The sequence below is a fragment of the Phoca vitulina genome, unplaced genomic scaffold (assembly GCF_004348235.1).
Source record: "Phoca vitulina isolate PV1807 unplaced genomic scaffold, GSC_HSeal_1.0 scaffold22, whole genome shotgun sequence".
Taxonomy (NCBI): Eukaryota; Metazoa; Chordata; class Mammalia; order Carnivora; family Phocidae; genus Phoca; species Phoca vitulina.
The window spans coordinates 2,833,911-2,855,813 of record NW_022589725.1 but is presented as its reverse complement, the minus strand read 5'-3'; the positions used below and the strand labels follow the sequence as shown (position 1 = coordinate 2,855,813).

The window sequence follows — 21,903 nt, the reverse complement described above, 5'->3', positions numbered from 1 at the left end:
GCCATCATGAGTTAACAGACATGTCATGGTCCAAGGTACCAGGACTCTGCACATGCCATTCTACTGAATCCTTCTAAGGACTCCCTAGACAATGGGACACATACCCCCATTTTACCCCCAAAGAAATGGATCTTTCGAGGGGCAGTTCCAAGTGTGTTACTTCTGAGTGTCCAGTGCAGAAAAGTAAAAGACAGAAGTTCAAATCCCAGCTCAATCTTGGAGTTACTATGTGACCATGGGCAATTTCTTCTCCTTTTCTGAGCCTGCTTCCCAACCTGTAAGAACAAAGAGGCAACATAACCTCCAAGGCAAAGTAAAATTTGGGGCTGTGTTGGCATACAGACTTGGGCTCAAACCCAGCTCTTTCATTGATTATCTTGAACCCCCAGGCAAGTGACTTTCCCTTTCTGGGTTTCAGTTTCCCCATCTGTACATGGGACAATCCTAGCTTCCTGTTCACAGGGTTGTAGTAAGGTATAATTGAAATCATACAAACAATTTAGCATAGTACCTAGTGTATATAATCCCTCAAAAAACGAAAACTTTCTTTGTTGATTATCTGAGACTCTTCTAATCCTAAAATATCTTGGTTCCATGATATGTAACACCAGGAGGAACCAAAAGTAATGGCCCTCAATTGAGGGATGGGGCAGGGACTTCTAGGGCATCTCTGAATCGTCTCCCAACCCTCCCCTGCCCTTGAGACCGGGTTCTAGACCTATATTCTTCTCCTCCTGCTGGCAGCATCTGGGATTGCAACCTGGACGGTACCACCAATGGGCCCTGGGTCTGGGCGGAGGAGAGTTTATTCCAATAACTAGGACACCAAGGGTTGGACAGGATCATCCCTTGCCCTTTGCCATGAGAGCTGCCATTTGTAAAAACACTGTTTGCCTGGCAAGGAGCAAGGTGTTTCCCCTTATGAGCTTATTTAATCAGCTTTTTTGCCCATGAAGAACTAGAGGCTTTGGAAATTTGAGTGACTTGGCTATGGTCACATAGTTGGACATAAGGTTGCCAAATTGTGGTAGGCTGAATAATAGCACCCCAAAGATATCCTTGTCCTAATCCTCGGAGCCTGTTATTATCTTATCGAATATGATAAAAGGAACTTTGAAGATGTGATTAAGTTAAGGATCTCGAGATGGGAGATAATCCTAGATTATCTGGGCGGGCCCAATGTAATCACAAGAGTCTTTATAAGAGGGAGGCAGGACACATTGTATCTGTAGTCAATGATATGTATTGTACACTTAAAAACTTGGTAAGAGGGTAGATCTCATGTTAAGTGCTCTTGCCACAAGAAAAATTTTAAAAAATTTAAAAGAGGAACTCAGGAGGATCAGAGTCAGTAGTAGATGTGCCAACAAAAGTAAGAGGCTGAAGTGATTTGAGGCATGAGCTGTGAGCTGTGGATTGCACCTTAAAAAGGGAAAAAAAAAAAAAAAAAAAGGATTCCTCCCTTAAAGTCCCCAGAGACAATGCATCCCTGTCAACACCTTGATTTTAGACTTCCGACCTGCAGAACTATAAAAGAATAAATTTGTGTTGTTTCAAGTCACCACATTTGCAACAATTTGTTACAGAAGCAATAGGAAACTAATACATAGATTTTGGGGAAAAAACCCCAAACAAACAAAACACAGGGTGTCCAGTTAAATTTGAATTGCTGATAGATAATACATTTTTTAGTATAAGTATATCCCAAATGTTGCATGAGCCATACTTACACTTAAAAAGAAATTGTTGTTTATCTGAAATTTAAATTTAACTGAGTGCTCTGTATTTTATCCTAGAAGTGGTGGAGCCGGAGCAGGAGTCAAAACTTACAACTCTCGGGCTCCCCTACTTTCCTCAACAATCTGGGATCTGGCAGAAATTGCCATGTTCTCGCGAGCCTCATGGGTCAGTTCCAATCTCCCAGGGCTCCTTTTGCCTCTGGGGTCGGGAAAGGAAGGGATTGTTTAAGGTCATCTCTTGGATACACCTTTGAGCTCCCAGGCCTCCCAGGCCACAGAATTTCTCTCTAGAAATGGTTTTGTGTCTTTACTCTGCTCGAGACAGCGACCGAGGAGCTTTGTCTCAAAGCCGTAGTTGCATGAAATCTATGTTGGGGCGGGGGTGGGGGTGATGGTGCTGGAGTTTAATGAACTGGGGGTGGGGCAGGAACACCTTTTTTCAAGCTACCACTTTCTGAAGGGGACTTTATGAGCCCCAAAGCAGGACACAAGTAATTATTCAATGGGGCTTTCAAAGCAAGAATCATGTTACATATGAGGAAACTGAGGCCTGCGGTCACTCAGCTACAGACAGACAGATGTCCTCTGGATGGGCATCTCCCCCTTTGCAGCCCCCTGTCCCGATGGCAGCTGCGGTGGGAAGAATCCTGGAATGCCAATCCCGAGGTCTAGGTTGGAAACCCTTTACACTTCACTGACTGCCAATTTCCTTCCATGAAAGAGGGGGATTCCATAAATACGAGGATTCAGTAAGACAGTGGATATAAAACGCCAGGTACATGGTGGCATGTTCTAGTTTCTTTCCTTCTTTCTCCGGGGCCTCATTCTCCCTGACCCTCCCGACTAGCCTCTCCGCCGGCCGGACTCCCCCAGCGCGCAGACTTGGCCGCTAGGTGGGGACAGAGCGCCGGCACTGCGGCGAGATGTGCACATGCGCACTCACGGGCGGTGCCTCGCCTTCCCACGCCCCGCGGACGTCACTTCCGGCGCGAGGGGCCGGGCCGGCCGGGCAGGGAGTGCGGGTCGGTTCTGTGCGCGCTGCCGGACGAGGCTCCCGCTGCCGATAGACCCGCGCTCCGCCCCGTAGCCCGGCCGGTGAGTGCCCACGAGTCCTCCCGTGTGTCATGGGGGTTGGGGAGAGGGACCCCTGAGAGGGAGGAATAACCGGAAGTTAAGGGACTCAAGGAGAGAGACCCCAGGAAATGGGGACACCTGGGGAAGGGGTGACAGCCGGAAGTGGGGGGCCTCAGAAGGTTGTCGACGGGACATGGGGTCTCTGGGGCTCCGGGAGCGATGGCTTTCTGGCCTCTTGGTGGGGTGGGGAGGAAAGCGATGTCACAACATGATGGGCTGCAGGTGAGGAAGATTCCAGGCTTCACGGTAACAAATGGTATTTGCCCCCATCCATACGCCCATCCATCATTTCATTCTCGAGACCGAGTCCTGCTCTGAGCCTGACGCTACCGAGGCCCTGGAGATTAATCAGGAAGCTCCAGGTGGAGGGTAGGGCCCGGTGTGGGGCCAGACACATCCTCGACTAGGTGTGTACCCTCGGGCACATCACTTAACCTCCTATCGTCCGCTAATATTTACAGAGCACCGTCATGTGCCAGGCTAGGCCTATAGCCTATGGACACTACAGTCTGTCTCCCAGGTAAGCACTGGATTGGGATTACAGGCATCTGTTGGTGACTCCCATGGAAACAGCCCAGGGTGGGTCCTGTGAACCGTGATTGTTGTTCAGTTCCTCACTTAGCATTCCTCCACCAAGCGGATTCAACTCATTCAGCAAAGATTTATGGAGTGCAGACTGTGTGTCTGACGCTTTTGTTAGGTGATGGGTTTAAGGTGATGAACAAGACAGATACGGATGTTGCTCGCAAATTGCCTACAGACAATTACAACAGAGGGAGAGTGCTATGCCAGAGAGCTCCTGGTAGGGAGGCTCCTACCCTGGTCTGGAGGTTGGAGAAGGCTTCCTGCTTCAGGCACCATCATCTCTTACCTGGGTTACTGCAGTAGCCTCTGAATGGTCTCTTTACTTCTGTCCTTATCCCCTTACAATCCATTTGCTAGACAGTCGAGCAATCCTTTAAAATAGAAATCAGATCGTGTCACTCTACTCAGACGGGTCCCACCAAACTCAGTAAAAGTCAGAGTTCTTACTGGCTCTCAAAGCCCTGTACCAGTGGGGCCCCCGGGACCTCTATAAGTTCATCTGCTAATATTCTCCACCTTGTTCATTTGGCTCTAGCCATACTGGCCTCCTCGCTGTTCTTTGAAAAAGCCAGGTGTGTTTCTGCCTCTGGCTTTGCCCTTGTTCTCCCAGGTGTCTGCATAGCTTGCTCCCTCATCTCCATCTTTCTTCAAATTTCATTTGCATGAACAAATCATCCCTGACCATCCTATTTAAAATACCAGTCCCTATTCCCAAGTACATCCAACCCTTTTCCCTGCTTTATTTCTCCCCATAGCACTTTTTTTTTTTTTTTTAAGATTTTATTTATTTATTTGACAGAGAGACACAGGGAACACAAGCAGGGGGAATGGGAGAGGGAGAAGCAGGCTCCCGGCCGAGCAAGGAGCCCGATGTGGGGCTCGATCCCAGGACCCTGGGACCATGACCTGAGCCAAAGGCAGACGCTTAACGACTGAGCCACCCAGGCACCCCATCCCCATAGCACTTTCATCTGGTTATTATACAGTTTATCTTGCTTATAGTCTCCCTCTCCCACTAGAATCTAAGTTCAACAAAGGCACTATTTTTTGTAGTTGTTGTTCACTGATGTACCTTCAGTGCCTGGAAGAGGGCCTGGGACATAGTAAAGTACTAGGTATTTGTTGAATGCATGAAGTGGCATCTAATTGGGACTTAAGGATGAATCAGTATTGATCAGGTGAAGAACTGGAGGAAGAACAAGCTAGCCAGAGGAAACAGGATGTGAACAAGACAAGAAAACACAGCTTTGGGAGGAAGTGAAAGCAGCTGGGTGGGGCTGGAGGTTAGAATGCAAGGAACAGAGTGGGCAGACCTAAGATTTAGGGGGAGTGACCTGGGCACTGGCTACGTGCAGAGACCCCTGAGATGGTCCCTGCTCTCCTTGAGCTCGGAGTCAGGGACCAGTGGTAGTCTGTGGACAAGAGCTTGGGCTTTGGAACTGGACAGCTGCTGCTACCTTATTCTTGGGATAGCTAAAGCAGCTGTTTTGTTTTTGTCTTTTATTTAATAAATGTGTTCAGATCTTTCAAGAAGCAGACACCGGGGTGAGATTAGGCATGCAAGAAATTAATTGGAGGCAGCACCTGTGAAGCAGGAAAGGGAGGGGAGCTGTAGAAGTCAGAGCCTTTAGACAAGGATAGAGGAGTCCAGCCACCCGGGAAGGAGGTTTGGGCAGGGAGTCGTGGACTGCAGGGCAGTTCCCCGGGAAGGTTCAGGCTGAACCTCAAGGCAAAGTTGCCTGTTAGAAGAGGCCCCCATTTCATTCAGTCATTGGCTGGGGACAGTCTGGAAAGTGGCATCCACTGGATGGAGGATCCAGAGGGATAGCAGCTGGGGCCATGCATCAGTTATGCTCCATCCCCGAGGGAGAGCCAATCAGCCCGGTTTCACAGCCATCATGATAAGTCATGTGTGTATATGGTGAAAAAGTCAAACAGCACAGTAAAAAGTCTCCCTCCTTAAATGTCCTGTTGTCCAGTACTCTTCCCTAGAGGGAACCACTGGTAACAGTTTATTTCCTTACAGAAATTTTAGGTGCACTCAGTATATAGGTATATATTTTTAAAAATATGAGATTATTTTATGCACACTGTTCTGCAACTTGCTTTCTTTTCCTTAGTGTGTCAGTTCATAAAAGCCTGCCTAATTCCTTTTCATGAGTGAATAGTATCCCATACTTAGGATCATATTATTTAACCAGTCTCCAACTGGTATGCAGTTAAAGTATTTCCTCTCTTTTCCCATCATAATCAATACTTGAAGTGATCATCCTTGTGTGTATATTTTACGCACACACACAAGTATATGTTCTCGAAGCAGGATGCTGAGCCGAAGGGTGTGTGGTTTTAAACTTTGGTAGATATCGCCAAACTGCCCCCTGAAGAGGCTAGGCCAATTTATTCTCTGACCCCCAGCAAGCATCTCCGCACCCATTTTGTACTTTTGCCAATCTGACTTTCAGAGTTGTTTTAGTTCACATTTCTCGAATTACAAGTAGGTCGAACAAGCATTCGTACATCTGTAAACAAGGCCATGGCGTTGGGTGAGGACTGTGTGTGTCCTGCTGCGGCTGCTCGGGGGCCTCGGTGGGGATCCTCCATTCAGTCTGGGGTGGGACCTGGGCACGGGCTTCCGAGCCACTTCATTGCAGCTAAGAACCCCCAAGCTGACAGAAGCACCCCCCACCACATGGTGCTGCCCTGAAATGAGCGGCGCTGGGCTTCATTCAATGGGCTCGGGGTTCGTGTTTTGGCAGGAAACCTGGTAGCTAATGTCAGAAGAAAGTGACTCTCTGCGAACCAGCCCCTCTGTGGCCTCGCTCTCGGAAAATGAGCTGCCACCGCCGGCTGAGCCTCCCGGCTACGTGTGCTCGCTGACGGAAGACCTGGTCACCAAAGCCAGGGAGGAGCTGCAGGAGAAGCCCGAATGGAGACTTCGAGACGTGCAGGCCCTCCGTGACATGGTGCGGAAGGAGTGCCCGAACCTGAGCACCTCCCTGGACGACGCCTTCCTGCTACGCTTCCTCCGAGCCCGCAAGTTCGATTACGACCGGGCCCTGCAGCTCCTGGTCAACTACCACAGCTGCAGGAGAAGCTGGCCCGAGGTCTTCAACAACCTGAAGCCATCGGCCTTAAAGGATGTCCTCGCTTCTGGATTCCTCACCGTGCTGCCCCACACCGACCCCCGGGGCTGCCATATCCTCTGCATGCGCCCAGGTATTGCCCGAGACGGTGGGCAGGTGCCTGCATGCCCGGCTCTGTGTGGGATGCGTGTGCCCCGCACCCTCTCTCCCTCACCTTTTCCTGTTTGCCTTCTCCCCTGTTTAGTCAAAGCTCTTTGGATGACAAATGACAAAAAGCTACTCAACCCGGCTTAGGAAAAAGGGGAGGAATTAGTCTAATGAAACAGGAGCATCCCACAGAACCAGGGAGCTGAAAGTGTAGCCGCTTTCCCGGGGCCCCAGGCCCCAGAACCAGAATCCAGTTCGTTCCCCCATCAGGAACTAAGCCAGCCATTCCCCCCGTCTCTGCCTCTATCAATCTGTGTATTTCTCTGGGCCACACATTTGTGCTGTGCTGTGCATATCTTCTTCACTCTTCTTCCTGTAGATTGGCTTTTGCTGCCTCTGTGGCCCTGGCAAGATCTCCTACCCCTTAGTGCCCAGGCTTCCTGGGCCACCCAGTCAAGTTCCTCCGTGCAAATTCCCGAGTTCTAGCGTTGAGAATCTGCCCTGGTCATAGGGTACAAGCAGGCCTGCCCCGTCCCTCCTTTGTGAGTGGGTGAGGCAGGCATCCATGGGGGCTGGGCGGACAACTGGAAGGGTGTCCGTCCACCGTGTGCCTCTTCTCCTCTCCCTCCTTTCCTCTACTTGGTTAAGCCATTGATTCACTTTTCGATCTCAGCACTTACTGATGGTAATCAGCACATCTTACATTTCCCTGGCAGTAGCTTTAATTAGGGGCGCCAAATGCGCTATCAACTCAGGAGTGAAGGAGCGTTGTCCACGGGTTCCCACCCCCACGGCCTTAACATTCTCCATCAGACCAGAGCAGAGACAAAATATGAAACTAAAATTGCAGTGTTCTCCCAACCAAGCCAGGATCAGGAGAACATGCCTGCCGGCAGCCCTCTTCTGCTGACTCGTACCTAGTCCTCTTGGAGGGACGCCTAACGGGGAGTGGTGACCTCCCTGCGCTTTTTCTCTGCCTTTAAAGCCACATCGCCATCAGTTTGGTCATTTACCAAACCCTTTTTGGAGACTAAACCATCCTCTTGAGCCTTTACTGTGTACCAGGCACAGTGTTAACTGCTTTACCTGCTGTTTTAGGCCCTTTCCAAAATTAGGGTTGTTTATTTTAAAATAAGCAACGCAGTGGAGATTTTAGAGCACCAGGAGACCTAGGAACCAGTCAGCAGGTTTTTTTCTGCTACTTCTCTGTACTCAACTCATAAGGATATTACAAAACAGATTAGCACACTGGTTTCACCTCTTTGCTTGTGTGGTTTCAACCCTTTGCTTGCACGATTTCAACCCTTTGCCTGTGAGATGACTTTTTCCCCCATGTGTCTGGAGCAGAACTAGACCCTTCCCCACCAACGCAACTCTTTAGGAGGAGGCATACTGAGAAGGTTTTGTTCTCAACTGGGTATTAGCTTTGCCTCTTTGGGGACATATGTTATTGAAAAGGATGACATTCAGTTATGTAGAAGCAGGTTTAATTGGCAGGAACATTCAACAGCAAGCTGGCACAGCTTTTGGACAAATATTTTGTTCATAGGAATTTTGCACATATTACATGTCCCCTTGGTGGTGGCAGTCATGTGGAGTTTTGTCTTCCTAAGAAAAGGACCCACAGGTGGGATTTTCTTGAGAATAGCAGTTAACAGTCAAAAGTGTCATTTCCGTCTTCTTCCAGGGAAAGGAAGGATTCCTTAAATATATGGGGAATACTAAGGGAGCATCTGGCCCAGAAAGGGGATGTGGCACAGAGCACAGCACTGGAAAACTGTCTCCATCTCTGTCTTCCTTGGCACATGCTTCATTCTCAGGCCAGCCCTTGCCTCCTGGGGCCCCTGAGTCTCAGGCTCCCAGCCTCACCAATACAAGAGGGAAGAGGGATCTTTTCTTTCCAAAGGGCCGCGGTCACAGAATTGAGTCCCCTTGGCTCTGTTTGATCAGGCTTGGGTCACACACTGTGGCCAGGAGGATGTAAGACCCGCATTGACCACGCCCACCCCCGCAGCCAGGAGGCAGGTCAGTGGTACCCAAACCGCAAGGTTAGCGTGGGAAGAGGAGGCTCAGGGCAGTGGTATGAAAATCTGGGCACGTATCTGTTGGCAGACGGCACAGATGTCCATTAAGGTTAGTATTACTATCCCATTCTACTTCTGAGGCGATGCGGGCTCAGAGTGAGGAGGTAGCTCACACAGCTAGTAAGATTCCAACCTCCCCCGTCCCCGTGTGTCTGACTTCAGAGCTCAGGCTTTTAACTTCAGCACTCAGTTGCATTTCCTTTTCAGAATGTGCTGCTTGCTTCCTTTGGAATTAACATCAGCTGCTGCTAAGGTGTCCCATTTAGTAACCTAAATAGAGTCATGCCAGTAGAGTATCTTTCTTTCCATTTTTAAACAAGAGTTCTAGCAAGGAGATAAATCTTAGCCTGTGAAGACTTGTTTGTATTCACCTCTGTAACGTTCTGTCCATTTCTTATGACCTCAGACAGATGGATACCGAGCAACTATCCAATTACCGAAAACATCCGAGCCATATACTTGACATTAGAAAAACTCATTCAGTCTGAAGAAACCCAGGTGAATGGAATTGTAATTCTTGCAGACTACAAAGGAGTGAGCTTATCAAAAGCATCTCACTTTGGCCCTTTTATAGCCAAAAAGGTGATTGGCATCCTTCAGGTATGGCCCCTGTTTGTCGTGTGCCTGTTCCGTGGCGGTTTGGGCTTTCCCCGGGGGGCCTTGTTCACTGCCGGTCCCACGTGATACACAAACCCCACTTCTCCTACAATCCGACAGATACAAAAGCATTGTGGGAAGAAATGTAAATGTCCTATTTACCACTTATTCTCGTAAGGTTCTCCCATAGTTTCTGAGGTCCCTTCAGTCTGGGCAGGATCAGCTTTAGGGCAAGAGCCCAAACAGCCAGAAAAATGCTTTCTGCATGTTTTTTTTCTTCTTTTTTTTTTTCTTTCTCCAGAAGATAGAGGAGCAATTCTGACAAATGAAACTGAGAATTTGTGTTTCTGGCTGATATGCTAGATCCCGTCCTGCCCTCTGGGACCTGGGGATGGGGAGCCTGTTGTACTGTTTTGGATAGATGCTTTCACATCTCAGGTGTTATGTGCTTTTTGTTTTGTTTTTTTGTTTTTTAGAGAGAGCGTGCCCACGCACGCACGTGCACGGGGTAGGGCAGAGGGAGAGAATCTCACCAGACTCCATCCCCGGTGCAGAGTCCCAAGGCAGGGCTTGATCTCATGACCCTGAGATCATGACCTGAGCCGACATCAAGAGTCGGAGGATGCTCAACTGACTCAGCCACCCAGGCAGCCCCGTGTTCTGTGTTTTAGAACACAGGCGCGGGGCAACCCTCTCAGGTCCCCTCCCTCTTCAGGAGCTTTGTACTATCATTTTGCTATTGCTCAATAAACCTTGCTTTGCTGCCCACCAAAAAAAAAAAAGAACCCAAGTGTGGGAACCAGAAAGTTCCTCCCGTATGTGCACAATGTTCAATAGTTTGCAAAGTGCTTTCACAGTCATTATAACTCATTCAGTCCTGCAGGGACTCGTCTGAGATAAACAAGGCAAAGATTACGTTTTCTTTTTAGTACATGTGCTGCTGAAGTGAGCACGAATTACTCTTCCATTTTGACGGATGGGGACACAGCCCTTGCAGGGTAGCCTGGCCTGAGGCTCACGGCTCTAACCGTTCTGGCTCCTCATTCCCTCTGGCCAGCCCGTGGGTGCTGTCTCGTGAGCTGTGGGGCACCAGAGATACAGCAGTTTCCTCTGTGAATCCCACAATGCCTGTGAGCCCCCAACTGGGTGCCAGGCTGATCATTTAAACATCAGCATCACGTTGGTCATTATCAGAAATGCGGAGCCAATATTCTGGCTTCCCTTAGCTTCCACTCTTCTTTCGATGCCCCTGCGTAGATTTGTCTGCGTAGATTCAAGTATCAGGAGAAGGAGTTTGGATCTGTGTTTTCTAGTCTTCTAAGGTGATCTGGGGGGAGAAAGTTCCAGGGTTAAATAAGTCTGGGAAATGTGGTATAGCATGTCCCTTTCTTGAGAAAGTGACTGTGAACATTTGCACAGGACAGTCCTGCAGTGAAGGAAACCCATGTGACTACATAGCGTGCTATTCTCAAACTTCTTTACCTACCATAGAACCTTTTCTGCATCACACCTAGTACCGTCCTGAGAAATACCCTTTGGCAACACCGATCCTGAAGGTCTGATGTTTGCTAGATCCATCCACACAGGCTCTCGTTTTTGTTTTTTGTCTTGTTTTGGTTTGGTTTTTTTTTGCCACAAGAGGAGCAGCTCTTCACTTGTTGGCCTAAGTTTAGGCCCCAAGAAAGACTCTCTCTGAGGCTTGTCTTCCTGGTTAGCTCCCACGTGGGCTGGCTTTGAGGAGGCCATGAGAGTCAGGCCAAATTGATTTGGGGGCCTGAAGAAGATTTAAAGGAGGAAGGCAGCTGTGGACAGTCTGTGGGGGCCCCACGTGTTCTAATTTCTCCTTCCCCTCCCCTGCAGGATGGCTTCCCCATTCGGATAAAAGCAGTGCATGTAGTGAATGAACCTCGAATATTTAAAGGCATTTTTGCCATCATAAAACCATTTCTGAAGGAGAAAATAGCAAACAGAGTAAGTGATGATTCTATTGACTTGTTTTTTTTTTTTTTTGCTCCCTTATTTGTGACATCAATAAACTTCTCTTAGTTTATTATTTTTGCCCTGGGATGATTAATTTGGAAAGTACAGAGTTACAGATAAAATAAGTGAACAATCCTTTCTGTGAAAAGAAGATAAAATGAATAGGATATAATATTTGACAGGAGAGAGCAGAGGAGGTAGCTCTCAGAAGAGTTAAAATGCTGTGTAGTCATTTAGACTCTTTAATATCCTGGCCTGGACACAGTGAACCAACATTGTATTTCATGTGTGAGAGGACAGGGAGAAGGGTAGTATTGGGCAGGTAGTTAAAAAGTTATGGTGATTTCTTACTACAGCTCCTTGGGGTTTAAAAATGCTATTTTACGCCCTTCTATTTACCTGATTTGTTGTCTTGCTGTATCAAGTTTGTGGAATAATTCATGGTTTATGAGATAAGTGAGTTTTAGCTTACCTGTCGTTTAAGGAAGTATAGATGGCACTTTGAAAGATGATCCTCTCTGACCTAGAAGAGCCACTTCTCAACCTTTGCTAGTACTGTGATCGCATGTGATGAGTGGTATTTTTCTCTTTCTTCCCTAGGCCTAGGAACATTGTGGTCCCTCCAGAGACTGGGTCTTCCATTTTGTACTTTTTCAAAGAGGAAACAGAGAGAGAATCTCAAAGTTGCAAGGGAAGGAATTTAAAATACAGACAGGGGGCACCTGGCTGGCTCAGTTGGTGGAATGTGCTACTCTTGATCTCAGGGTTGTAAGTCCGAGCCCCATGTTGGGTATAGAGATTACTGAAAATCTTTACTAAAATAAAATAAAATCCAGATTCCCAGGCCCTTTCCCTGAAGATTTTTTTTTTAAAGAATCTATACTTTCCACTCTACTGATACCCCGTTTTTTTTTTTTTTTTTTTTTAAGATTCTATTTATTTACTTGACAGAGCAAGCGAGAGAGGGAATACAAGCAGGGGGAGTGGGAGAGGGAGAAGCAGACTCCCTGCTGAGCAGGGGGCCCGATGCAGGGCTCGATCCCAGGACCCCGGGATCATGACCTGAGCTGAAGGCAGACACTTAACGACTGAGCCACCCAGGCACCCTCCCTGAAGATTTTAACTCCAGTTCAGGGGTGGAGCCAAAGAGTTTGTGCTTTTAAAATCTTATGTGATTCTGATGCACAGTCAGGTTGGAGAACTGCTAATTTAGTGGCATCCCTGCCTGGGTTTGAACCTATCTTAGTACCTGGAGATCCTGTTTGGAACCTGCTTTTAAAGCCAAAGCAGTCTTTGGAACAGGCCTTTTTTATCTATGAAATGACCTTATTTGTGGTCCATAATCTTGTTCATTTCGTCCTTCAAATGTTCATTCATTCTTTCAAAAATATTTATCAACTACTGGCACAAGTATGTTCTAGATGAACAACATAGACCAAAATCTCTGCCCCTCCCTGCCCGGGAGAGCTTACATGCTAGAGACACAGACAGTGGATGTATATTATCTAGTATTAAGATGTGATAGGTGCTGTGGAGAAAAAATAAGCAGAGAAAGGGGCCAGTACAGGACAGAGCCAAGGGGTTGTAGCATCCAGTAGGGGGGTTAGGGATGGCGTCGCAGAGAAGCTGGCCTTTGAGCAGACTTGGCAGAGGTGAGGGAGAGCGCTTACAGATCTCGGAGGACCAGCAGCGGCACCGCCCCCAGGTGGGAGCACATTGGGCGGGAGCACATCGGGCGTGCAGGAGCAGCAGCAGAGGGAAGGGGACGGAGGGGTGGAGGGGCGGAGGGGCGGCGTGCGGACTTCGGCCTCTGGCGCGCATGAGGTGGGAGCACCCCGGCCTCTGGCGCGCGTGAGGTGGGAGCACTGGCAGGCCGCGCGGAAAGGAGTGGCATGATCTGACTGGTGCCGAGAAGAGCTGAGACTGCAGAACAGGCTGCGAGTAGGGAGGCCAGGCTGAGGCTGTCGTGGGAACCCAGGGGAGAAGTGGGGGTGGCAGGGTTCCACGAGGTGGGCCACAGAGTGGTTGGATTCTGGATGTCTTTTGAAGGAGCAGCCAACAGAGCATGGGATGTAGGAAGGGAATTAAGGATCCTCAAGCTTTTCGAGGAACTGGAAGGGTCCAGTTGCCATCAGCTGTTCCTTTATTCATTCAACAGATGGTTGAGCACCTACCTGGCCTTCAGGTGACTGATACTGATTAACCTGAGAGCACATGTGTTTCCATTTCCCCTTTAGTTCTTCCTCCACGGGTCCGACCTGAACTCTCTGCACACAAGTCTTCCCAGAAGCATTCTCCCCAAGGAGTATGGGGGCACGGCTGGAGAGCTGGACATCACCGCCTGGAATGCAGTGCTGCTGGCCTCGGAGGAGGACTTCGTGAGAGAGTTCTGCCAACCTGTCCCTGTCTGCGACAGCATCCTGGGCCAGGCCCCGCCTCCTGAGGGTCTGACCCCAGATGCGCAGTGTGATGATTCTCTGCGGGCCGTGAAATCACAGCTCTATTCCTGCTATTAGCCAGTCCCCTGTGAGTGCCGCCATCTTTAAATCCTTTCCTTTTTCTTTGGAGAGGCGCAAGGAGAGTCTGAGGTGCCATGGAGTCTGTCTTGCTCCTTGTAATTAAATTGCAGCCTGTAGAGCTCTGAGGGTAAGCCATGGGGTAAGCCCTTGGTGACTCTTGAATTAATCCATGGAAGATATGGAAAATGTCCCCAGTGATTCCCAAACGTTTGGAATCCCAGTTTGCAACCATAATCTGGAAGCTGTATCTGGTTCTTAGAGATCTTGGAACAAGAAAAATCAGGACCAAAGTCATTTTGGTTCCACATTCCAGGAGAAAACCACCTGATCAGCACACTCCTATGAAAGAACCTGGCCGAGCCTACAAGGTGGCCACACTAGGAGACTTTGGGATTTTGTGTCTTTCACCTGAACCCTAACTACAGACTTGTGTTGCTCATCAGGAAATTTCTAGTTTGAGGCCCAGGCCCCAGCTGCCACACTGGGTTTGGAAAGCACCTTAATCAAATCATCATGGGAGCATCAGGACATAAGCAGCACTTCCTGATCAAATTTGGGAGCCAGAGACTTGAAAGCACCTCTGGGATTCATTGACTGACTCTTGCAATGGAAACTGAAGTTTTCCCCAAACCCATAAAGCCTTAGCCCTGGTTCTCAATAGAATCATACAGGATCCTAGAGGTATGTGATTTTACTCAATCTAAAACGCTGGATGCCACGCCTGAGGAGCTGAAAGAATTCTGGCCCAGGAATGAAGAGAGCAGGGCTTCATCCCCAGAAGTGCGACCCTGGACAAGACCTGGGCCTCTGTGGGCCTCAGCCTTCTCATCTGTAAAATGAAGCAGGATGAAATGACGCCTAGGGCCTTGGTTGCTGACGTTCTGGGATTTGGTTTAGTTATTGAATGCTAGACAGTGGTTTTCTGCCTAGAAAAATGGCTCTCTAGAGGCAAGTGGTTGGATCCTGCTTTTTTTGTGGTACACCAGGGCCTTCCCAAGAGGCATGTATTACCAATTGGCCCTGCCTTTAAGGAAAGTAATATGTGTATTCCTGGGACCTGGCGACAGCCAACTTCCTTTTTGTAGGAAGGGTTAAACTGGAAAAGGGCAGGTGAAATGACCAGAGTTCATGGGAATTCCTTCTATCCCCAAGGCTCTGGCAGTACACTGGAAACCTGGGAGCAGGGAATGGCTAAATTACTTGGGATTCTTAAATTTTGGTCTCTGGAAACGAATGCACGAGCGGGTAATCGCTGGATCACTTCTGGGGCCCCCGCCCTCCCAGATACGCTTGGATTTCTCTCTCTCGTGTGGGCGGACTGACTTGAGTCTAGCCAGCGAGACCAAATGTTAGTTCTCTGTTTCAGCACTTTAGACCCTTCCTGTCAAAACATCAGCCTTAGCCCAACCATCCAACTAGGTGGTTCAGCTGGTGGCTCTTGACCGATTTCCTTTCGTATTCATTCCTTGAAAATTATGGCATTAAAAAGCGACAAGTACTATGTGTTGTCTAAGTACCTTCTCCATGCATTTATGAGGCCACCGGGCAAGGGGACAACAGCTCAGGTAGGAAGAGGACAGTGCTCTGAAAGGCAGAGGCCAGTCTATTGTTAATAAGCTCTTCATCTTCATAGCACTGTTTAAAATGCATGGAGAAGTTGGTGGTGAAAATGATTCACCTCATTAGTGCCAACTCCAGGGAAGGCTCTTCCCTGTAGATACTAACCCTGGATCCTCTAGGACCTGGCAGAGCTGGAAGTGCCAGCATGCAGACCCCTGGCAGCCTCCAGTTCTATCTGCCAAGGACAGTGTGACCAGCACTGCTGAAAAGATCTCAGTAGCACAAGTAGGATGGCTAAAGTAGAAGGTTCAGAACCCAACTGCTTGGATGTGGGAATTGGTTAGAGGCGATTTTCAACCTCAGAGAGGAAAGAGAGATTAAAAAACAAAACCACCACCACCCCCAAGCTAGATAGAGGGAGAAATGAACTGTTCAGCCCCACCAAGTTTCCCAGTTTACACGTTGCACTGTGTTCCTGGCCAGTTTTGCCCGTGTCCATTTGACTTTAAAAGCTTGCGTGTGTGTAAGCTCACCTAGACAAGTATCTCCAAGACCGGGATGTTGCCCATTTCCTAGGCCTTTCCAGTTGGCCCAAGGAGTCAGAGCCAAGATTTGTCTGCCTTCTGCAGCTGCTGTGTTTTATTTTGGTTCCAAAGAGAGATCAAATAGTTTGGACACCTCAGGGGGTTTGAACCAAGCTGTGAAAGCAGGACCTCCCTGGGTGAAAATCAAGGCAGTTTCTGTGCGGCTTCACCAGGTGTCTGTATAGAGCTGCCCCAGCGGGGTGGGGGAATGACGAAGGGACCAAGGGAGCCTGATTCAGGAGCGGGGTACACTGATGGGACAAACTAGTGAGCACAGGGAGAACTGGGAGTGTTTTCCTTCAGGGAAAGGTTCTGGCCTATTTCACAAACATCTGAAAAGTAACTTTTCCCTAAATTCAGGGTACTGTGGTATAGGAAAGGGAAAGGAGGAGTGTACCAGGAGACCTGAGTTCTGGCTTTACACTGCTGTGGCCTTGGATGAGCCACTGAACACCCCTCAATCACATGATAAAAGGGATCCCCACTCTGAGCTCTGAACCCTCCATTTTAGGCATCATTTGGCTTTACTGCCAGAGGGACATTGTACTCTACCTTTTAGAGGCCTTTTTCTTTTTCTCACCCATCTGGATTACTTTATAGGAAATGTAGATCTGAATGAATTGACATCTGAAGCTCCCAAATGAATCTGTAAGCTTAGGTAATATGGGGGTTTTCTTCCTCTTCTCTTCTATAGAATCTGGAAAATTATGCCTCTTCCTGGAATCCTGTTCTACCTTCACGGAGAGAGGCTGGAAGAAATGTGCAGAAACAACTGTGCAACTCTGGCTTCCTCTCCCGAGCTTACCTGCTTTGGGCAGAAGTGGCTTTAGCTTCCCCATACTTCATCTCGTTTTCACAAGGAGCCACTTGTCCTTAGAGGTTTACAAACACTTCAGCTTGTAAGATACTACATTTCTGCCAGACTCAGAGGACAGGAAGAGGTATTTCCCCCCGGATTCCTGTGAGCTACTGAGCCTTTCTGAATTCTCCCGGTGGGCAGGTTCTTTAAATGCCACCGGATTCTCCGATCAGTTACGGGATTGCTTTTTCACTTGGGTAGGCAAAAGCTGTGGTACTGTTGTGGCATTATTATATTACTTCATTTTAAAGTCTTTAGCTTTTAAGGTTTTCCTTTGAAGCCTCTTCTTCCATTGAGGAAGTGAAGTGTTAGCCAAGGTAATGATTGCATCAGTGTGGCTGTTCTGTGGATGTGCGGAGACACCAAACAGAAACATCTCAGCTGTTCAGGAAAGAGGTCCGTTTGGTGAGGTCTCTCGGTATTGGGACTTGTTAATTTTGTAAATCTAAAGTAAATTCCTTTCTGCTATCCCGACTCAAAACTGGTTTGCTTGAAATGCAAGGGACAGGTATTCCTCCTAACAGAGCTTGCTCCACAGGAAGGCCCGGTGTGACTCGTGGAGGTACTAGTGATGAACTGGCCGTTTGCCAATTCACTGCTTCTCCTTTGGGCTCACCGGGCAGCACATTTAGTTGGGCAGAAAGTCAGCTGCTGTTGGGGAGTCTTGGGCTATGCGTCCGCCTCTTGGCACATCAGGTGGTAACCTGTCACAGGTGAGATGCCTGAGGCCTCTCAGGGGCCAAGAGCCTCTGATCCCATGCTGACAGGGTGGGAGGCGGGCTGATTTTCTGACCAGACTGGGGCACCATTTCAGCCACTGGTCACATTCCTCGCTTCAAACTGAAATTCAGTTTAGCTTTGAGTATATGGACACGTGGTGGTGGATTCATCTACTTCAGTGTTTGTTTTGACCAAAAGTTTATTTTTCTAGTGCATTTTCTACGTCAAAGTGGTGAAAACATGTAATTTTAGTATGCATGACTGGGTCTTAATAAAAATCCTGTAAGGCTGTATGTGTGGAGTTCTTTTATGACAATGACCGTTTGGATAAAGGTTCTGAAGTTTTATTATTCATGGTACATGATGGCCCGGGTAGAGCCTCCCTCCAGGTCAGGCAGGGAGAGGCCCTGTGGCAACACATGGCACCTATAGATTTGGGGCTGGCCACCTCTGAAGATCATGCACAATTAGAAGATACCAGTGTAGGGTACCTGGGTGGCTCAGTCGTTAAACGTCTGCCTTCGGCTCAGGTCATGATCCCAGGGTGCTGGGATCGAGCCCCACATCGGGCTCTCTGCTCCGTGGGAAGCCTGCTTCTCCCTCTCCCACTCCCCCTGCTTGTGTTCCCTCTCTCGCTGTGGGTCTCTGTCAAATAAATAAATAAAATCTTAAAAAAAAAAAAAAGATACCAGTGTATACAAAGAATGGCACTTGATATACACAGTGGTATAGACGATATGCAAATTTTTTCAGTTAAGGCCCAGCTGTCCCTTCTAGACTGGCCTTGAATCTTTCGCATAGCTAACAGTTCCCGAGGGCCTGTATGGGCTAGGCATCCATTATGTTAGGTGCTTCAAAGAGATAACCCACTTAATCTTAATTAAGTAGTATTCCTGCTCCTGTGGGGGAAATGAGGCCCAGAGAAGTTCAGCAGCTTGCCCAAGGACACACAGTCAAATGTGGAGCTGGGCTTCAAAGCCAGGTAGTCAGACTCTAGCCCACTTTGCCCGATGGTTACAGCCACTGTTTGCCTTTTACTGTCATCCACCCTCCAACAGAACACAGAAGGAAAGGAGGAAAGAATTTTTTTATAGGGGAACAGTGTAGAAATTAGGTTGTTTTCTGGCTTCTTGTAAAATACAAAGCGGAGCTTCTTAACCTCTGAGACCCAGGCTGTAACTGAACATTCTGGAAGCACAAGTAAACCCAGACTCCTTGAGGGATAACTAGGTGTGGCTTGACCAACTGTGGTCCCATGCATGCTTAGCTGTTTCTCTACCGGCTCCCTGTTGGTTTCTATGCAGGAGCGTGTGGTCTGCCCCACAGGAGACAAAGCTAGGTGCCTCGGTGGGTCCGGTGTGTTGGTGACGAGTCAGCTGGGAAACCGTCTCACGCAGGACGTCCATACACTTACCGCTGACTTTTGATGATGCAACAGGTTAAGTTCTTAACACCGCAACATGCCAGCTCTTGAGGTCAGCCTTCTTCAGGAAGCTGTAGCCCTAAAACTCAGTCCATTTCTCACATCTGGAAGAATGGACTATTGGCTCCAACCAGGGCAGCAGAGTTTTTACAAGCCATGGGAGTTGCTTCTGGTTTTCTGAAATACCTGTTTTCCGCGATGCCCCCTCCTCACATAGCACTGGTCCGGCACGCCTATAACTGATGCAGAAATGTGTCCTGCTACTGCATTAAAGCTGGTGAGGAAGAAAATCCTTTAGGGTTGCCACTTTTCTGGAAGCAAACTGTTTTAACCAAATGTTCACCCTCTTACCTGGTAAGGTGCCAGCCATTAGAGATACAGTGCCCTGTAGTCAGTTACTGTCTTCGGGGGATTCCTAATCTTCCTTCGCTGCTGATGGGTAGTTTGACAGCACGTCCCTAAGCCGTCTCCAGTCATCTTGGTGCCTGTCACCTTATGCCAAGAGACAATGGGGCCTAATTGAAAAAAGAACTCTCAAGGCCTGGTTTATTTCTGTTTTGCCTCTTACTAACTATAGGCAAGTCCCTAACTTCTCTAAGCCTCAGTCTGATCTGTCGGGGGAGAAGGGGGAGAATCCCCACCTTCTAGGTGCATGAACAGCATCTATTCACAGCTGGGCACACACACTGTTTCATGGTCACTATTCTGCACCTGAGGAGACGGTTTGTGTGTAGCTCATGTCACTCAGCAGTGGTGAGGACGCCACTGAGCAGGCCGCCTGATTCGGGCTCCAAGGTACAGGATGGATAGAACAACAGGAGAGGAGAAAAGACACGAGCAAGCAGCTCTGGTTGATAAGATAAGCCCAGTACCCACCATCAATCTGCAGAGCTCAAACGCATGACTCATGTTACTGAACGCTCTTGCTGGAATGTATAAAAAGGGAAAGGAATTATAATGGACAAAAACACGTGCTGGTTTACGGCTTGGTCCAGAACATCAATAGCAGCGATAACCAGGTCCATGGCCATTCTTTGGCAGGCTCCTTGCTGGATAAGAGGCTTTTATTTCCCAACTGAGTACTCTGCTAGACCAGTCTAGAGAGCAAACATCTGGCAGGGGCCACATGGGCCTGCAAGCCTTCTCCCAGCTAGCTCCGACCAGGTAAAGGTGGAGGTGCTGCCACTGCCCCTGACGAAGTCCTAGGCCATGCTGCTGGCCTCGAAGCCAGGCCGTCGTCCATCTGCAATCCTGAGGGACAGACAGGCCCATTCCTGGGGAGGAAACACCAGATGACTTATCTGATGAGTCAAAATACTCTCCTGCTTTCAAGTGTGATCCTGGGCTTATTCGACCTGCTGATGTTATTTATGCTTGTGTAATTCAGCACTCACCAGTATGGTTCACTGGAGTCTTGAGTAATCCTGGGTTTCCTAGCAACAGGCCAACTTAACTTAGAGTATGGTCAAGCAAACAGGGATACTGTCCCCTAATTTTCAAAGAAAATTTGTTATTTCAAATTAATATCAAAGTTATGAGAAAAAATAAAAACTTTATTGGACTTTGTTACTTATTTTACAATTTAGTATTGTTTTATTTTGCATTACATAAGGTGGGGGATGGCACACCTTCATTGTTTCTGAAGTTTAGGACCTTTAAAGGTCTTAATCTGGCTACCCTGCTATTAAGGAAAGTGGGGTGTCTGCTTTACACTGGCAAAGTAAGGGGCTAAACCTCCCCTATTTGCCCCCCCCCGACCTCCCTTGTAACTTTATCTCTGTACCCTGACATAAAGCACTGGTTTAAAACACAGTGGTTCCAACGATTCTCATCAAGCCCTGCTTCCTTACCCCATCCCCACCAACCTCCATCCCAACTGAGATTGTCCCCTCTGTGTCCCATCTGTTTAATTCTGTAAGGACACCTCAAATCTAGCCTCCATCAGACTGTGGCTGAACATCTCTGACCTTTGAATACTGTCTGATCTCATTTTAGCCCATAGTGAGATTAGCAGTTACCACCAGAGTGCTTAAAACGGGTTAAGCACTTTGCTAGGTAACTTTAAACAATAATACGTACTAGGTACTATCTTTTATTCAAACGAGGAAAACATTGAGGCTCAGACAGATGGTCACACAGATAGTCATCTGCCCAAGGTCATGTACTCAATAGATATGAGCCGACCAGTTTGACAGACAAAAAAAGCAATGCGGATACAAACCCAGTCTTGACTTCCAAGCCAATGTCCTTAGCCATTCTTAAGGGACCAACCCCATCCTTCCCGTACAATGTGTTCCTCTTCCTGTCTCTCCCCATATAAATGGAACCCCCATCAACTCAGGTGATGAAACCAGCAGCACTCAGGAATCGGCCTCTCCCCGAGAGCTAATCAATTGCCAGTTTTTAAATTTTAATTACTAAGTAGCTCTCAGCTGTCAGTTTCTCCCCATCCTCACTTTCACTTCTCTGTTTGAAATGGTGTATGGCCTGCCCTGGTGTCTTCTCTAAATGCCTCTCTACGCGTCGGCTGCAGTGACTGAAGACCGTTTGTTCATGTCACTATGAATATGCTCTCAACGTAAGGTTCGAACTCTTCCGTGTGGTTTGCAAAGCCCTTTGTGACCCAGTCCCTGCCCTCTTCTTCCCATTCCAGCTTTCCTGAACAAGACTGCGTCTCCCTTCCTTTAACGTGAAGTTTTGTCTACCCTGCAGCAATGCCGGCCCTCTACCCCATTTCTCTCTCAGCTAACTCCTAACAATTCCTGGCCTCCAACTCCACTTTTTCCAGGAAGCCTACCAGGACAACCCCCCACCCTGACCCCAGGCAACTCTCCTGAGTTCTCTGCAATTCCTCAATCACAAGCACTCATCCCAGGCGCTGTACACCTG

At 48.2% G+C, this 21,903-nt stretch overlaps 1 protein-coding gene across 2 annotated transcripts; it reads left to right on the top strand.

Moving 5' to 3' along the window:
* Window positions 1–2,731: 2,731 nt before the first annotated feature.
* TTPAL (alpha tocopherol transfer protein like) lies at window positions 2,732–18,116 on the top strand. 2 transcript variants are annotated; one of them, XM_032420043.1, is made up of 6 exons: window positions 2,732–2,834; window positions 3,335–3,393; window positions 6,215–6,674; window positions 9,179–9,372; window positions 11,230–11,340; window positions 13,587–18,116. In XM_032420043.1, the coding sequence occupies exons 3-6, from the start codon at window positions 6,230–6,232 to the stop codon at window positions 13,863–13,865; spliced, it is 1,029 nt and encodes a 342-aa protein (XP_032275934.1). In that variant the 5' UTR covers window positions 2,732–2,834; window positions 3,335–3,393; window positions 6,215–6,229; the 3' UTR covers window positions 13,866–18,116. The 2 variants fall into 2 exon arrangements, with proteins under 2 accessions (XP_032275934.1, XP_032275933.1); XM_032420042.1 differs by lacking the exon at window positions 3,335–3,393.
* Window positions 18,117–21,903: the final 3,787 nt, after the last annotated feature.

What these genes read in the sequence shown, in the direction of transcription:
- TTPAL (XM_032420042.1), top strand. Translation starts at nt 6,230, where the DNA reads ATGTCAGAAGAAAGTGACTCTCTGCGAACCAGCCCCTCTGTGGCCTCG. An exon ending in TATCCTCTGCATGCGCCCAG is followed by an intron (nt 6,675 to 9,178) that starts GTATTGCCCGAG and finishes TTATGACCTCAG; the next exon opens with ACAGATGGATACCGAGCAAC. An exon ending in AGGAGAAAATAGCAAACAGA is followed by an intron (nt 11,341 to 13,586) that starts GTAAGTGATGAT and finishes TTTCCCCTTTAG; the next exon opens with TTCTTCCTCCACGGGTCCGA.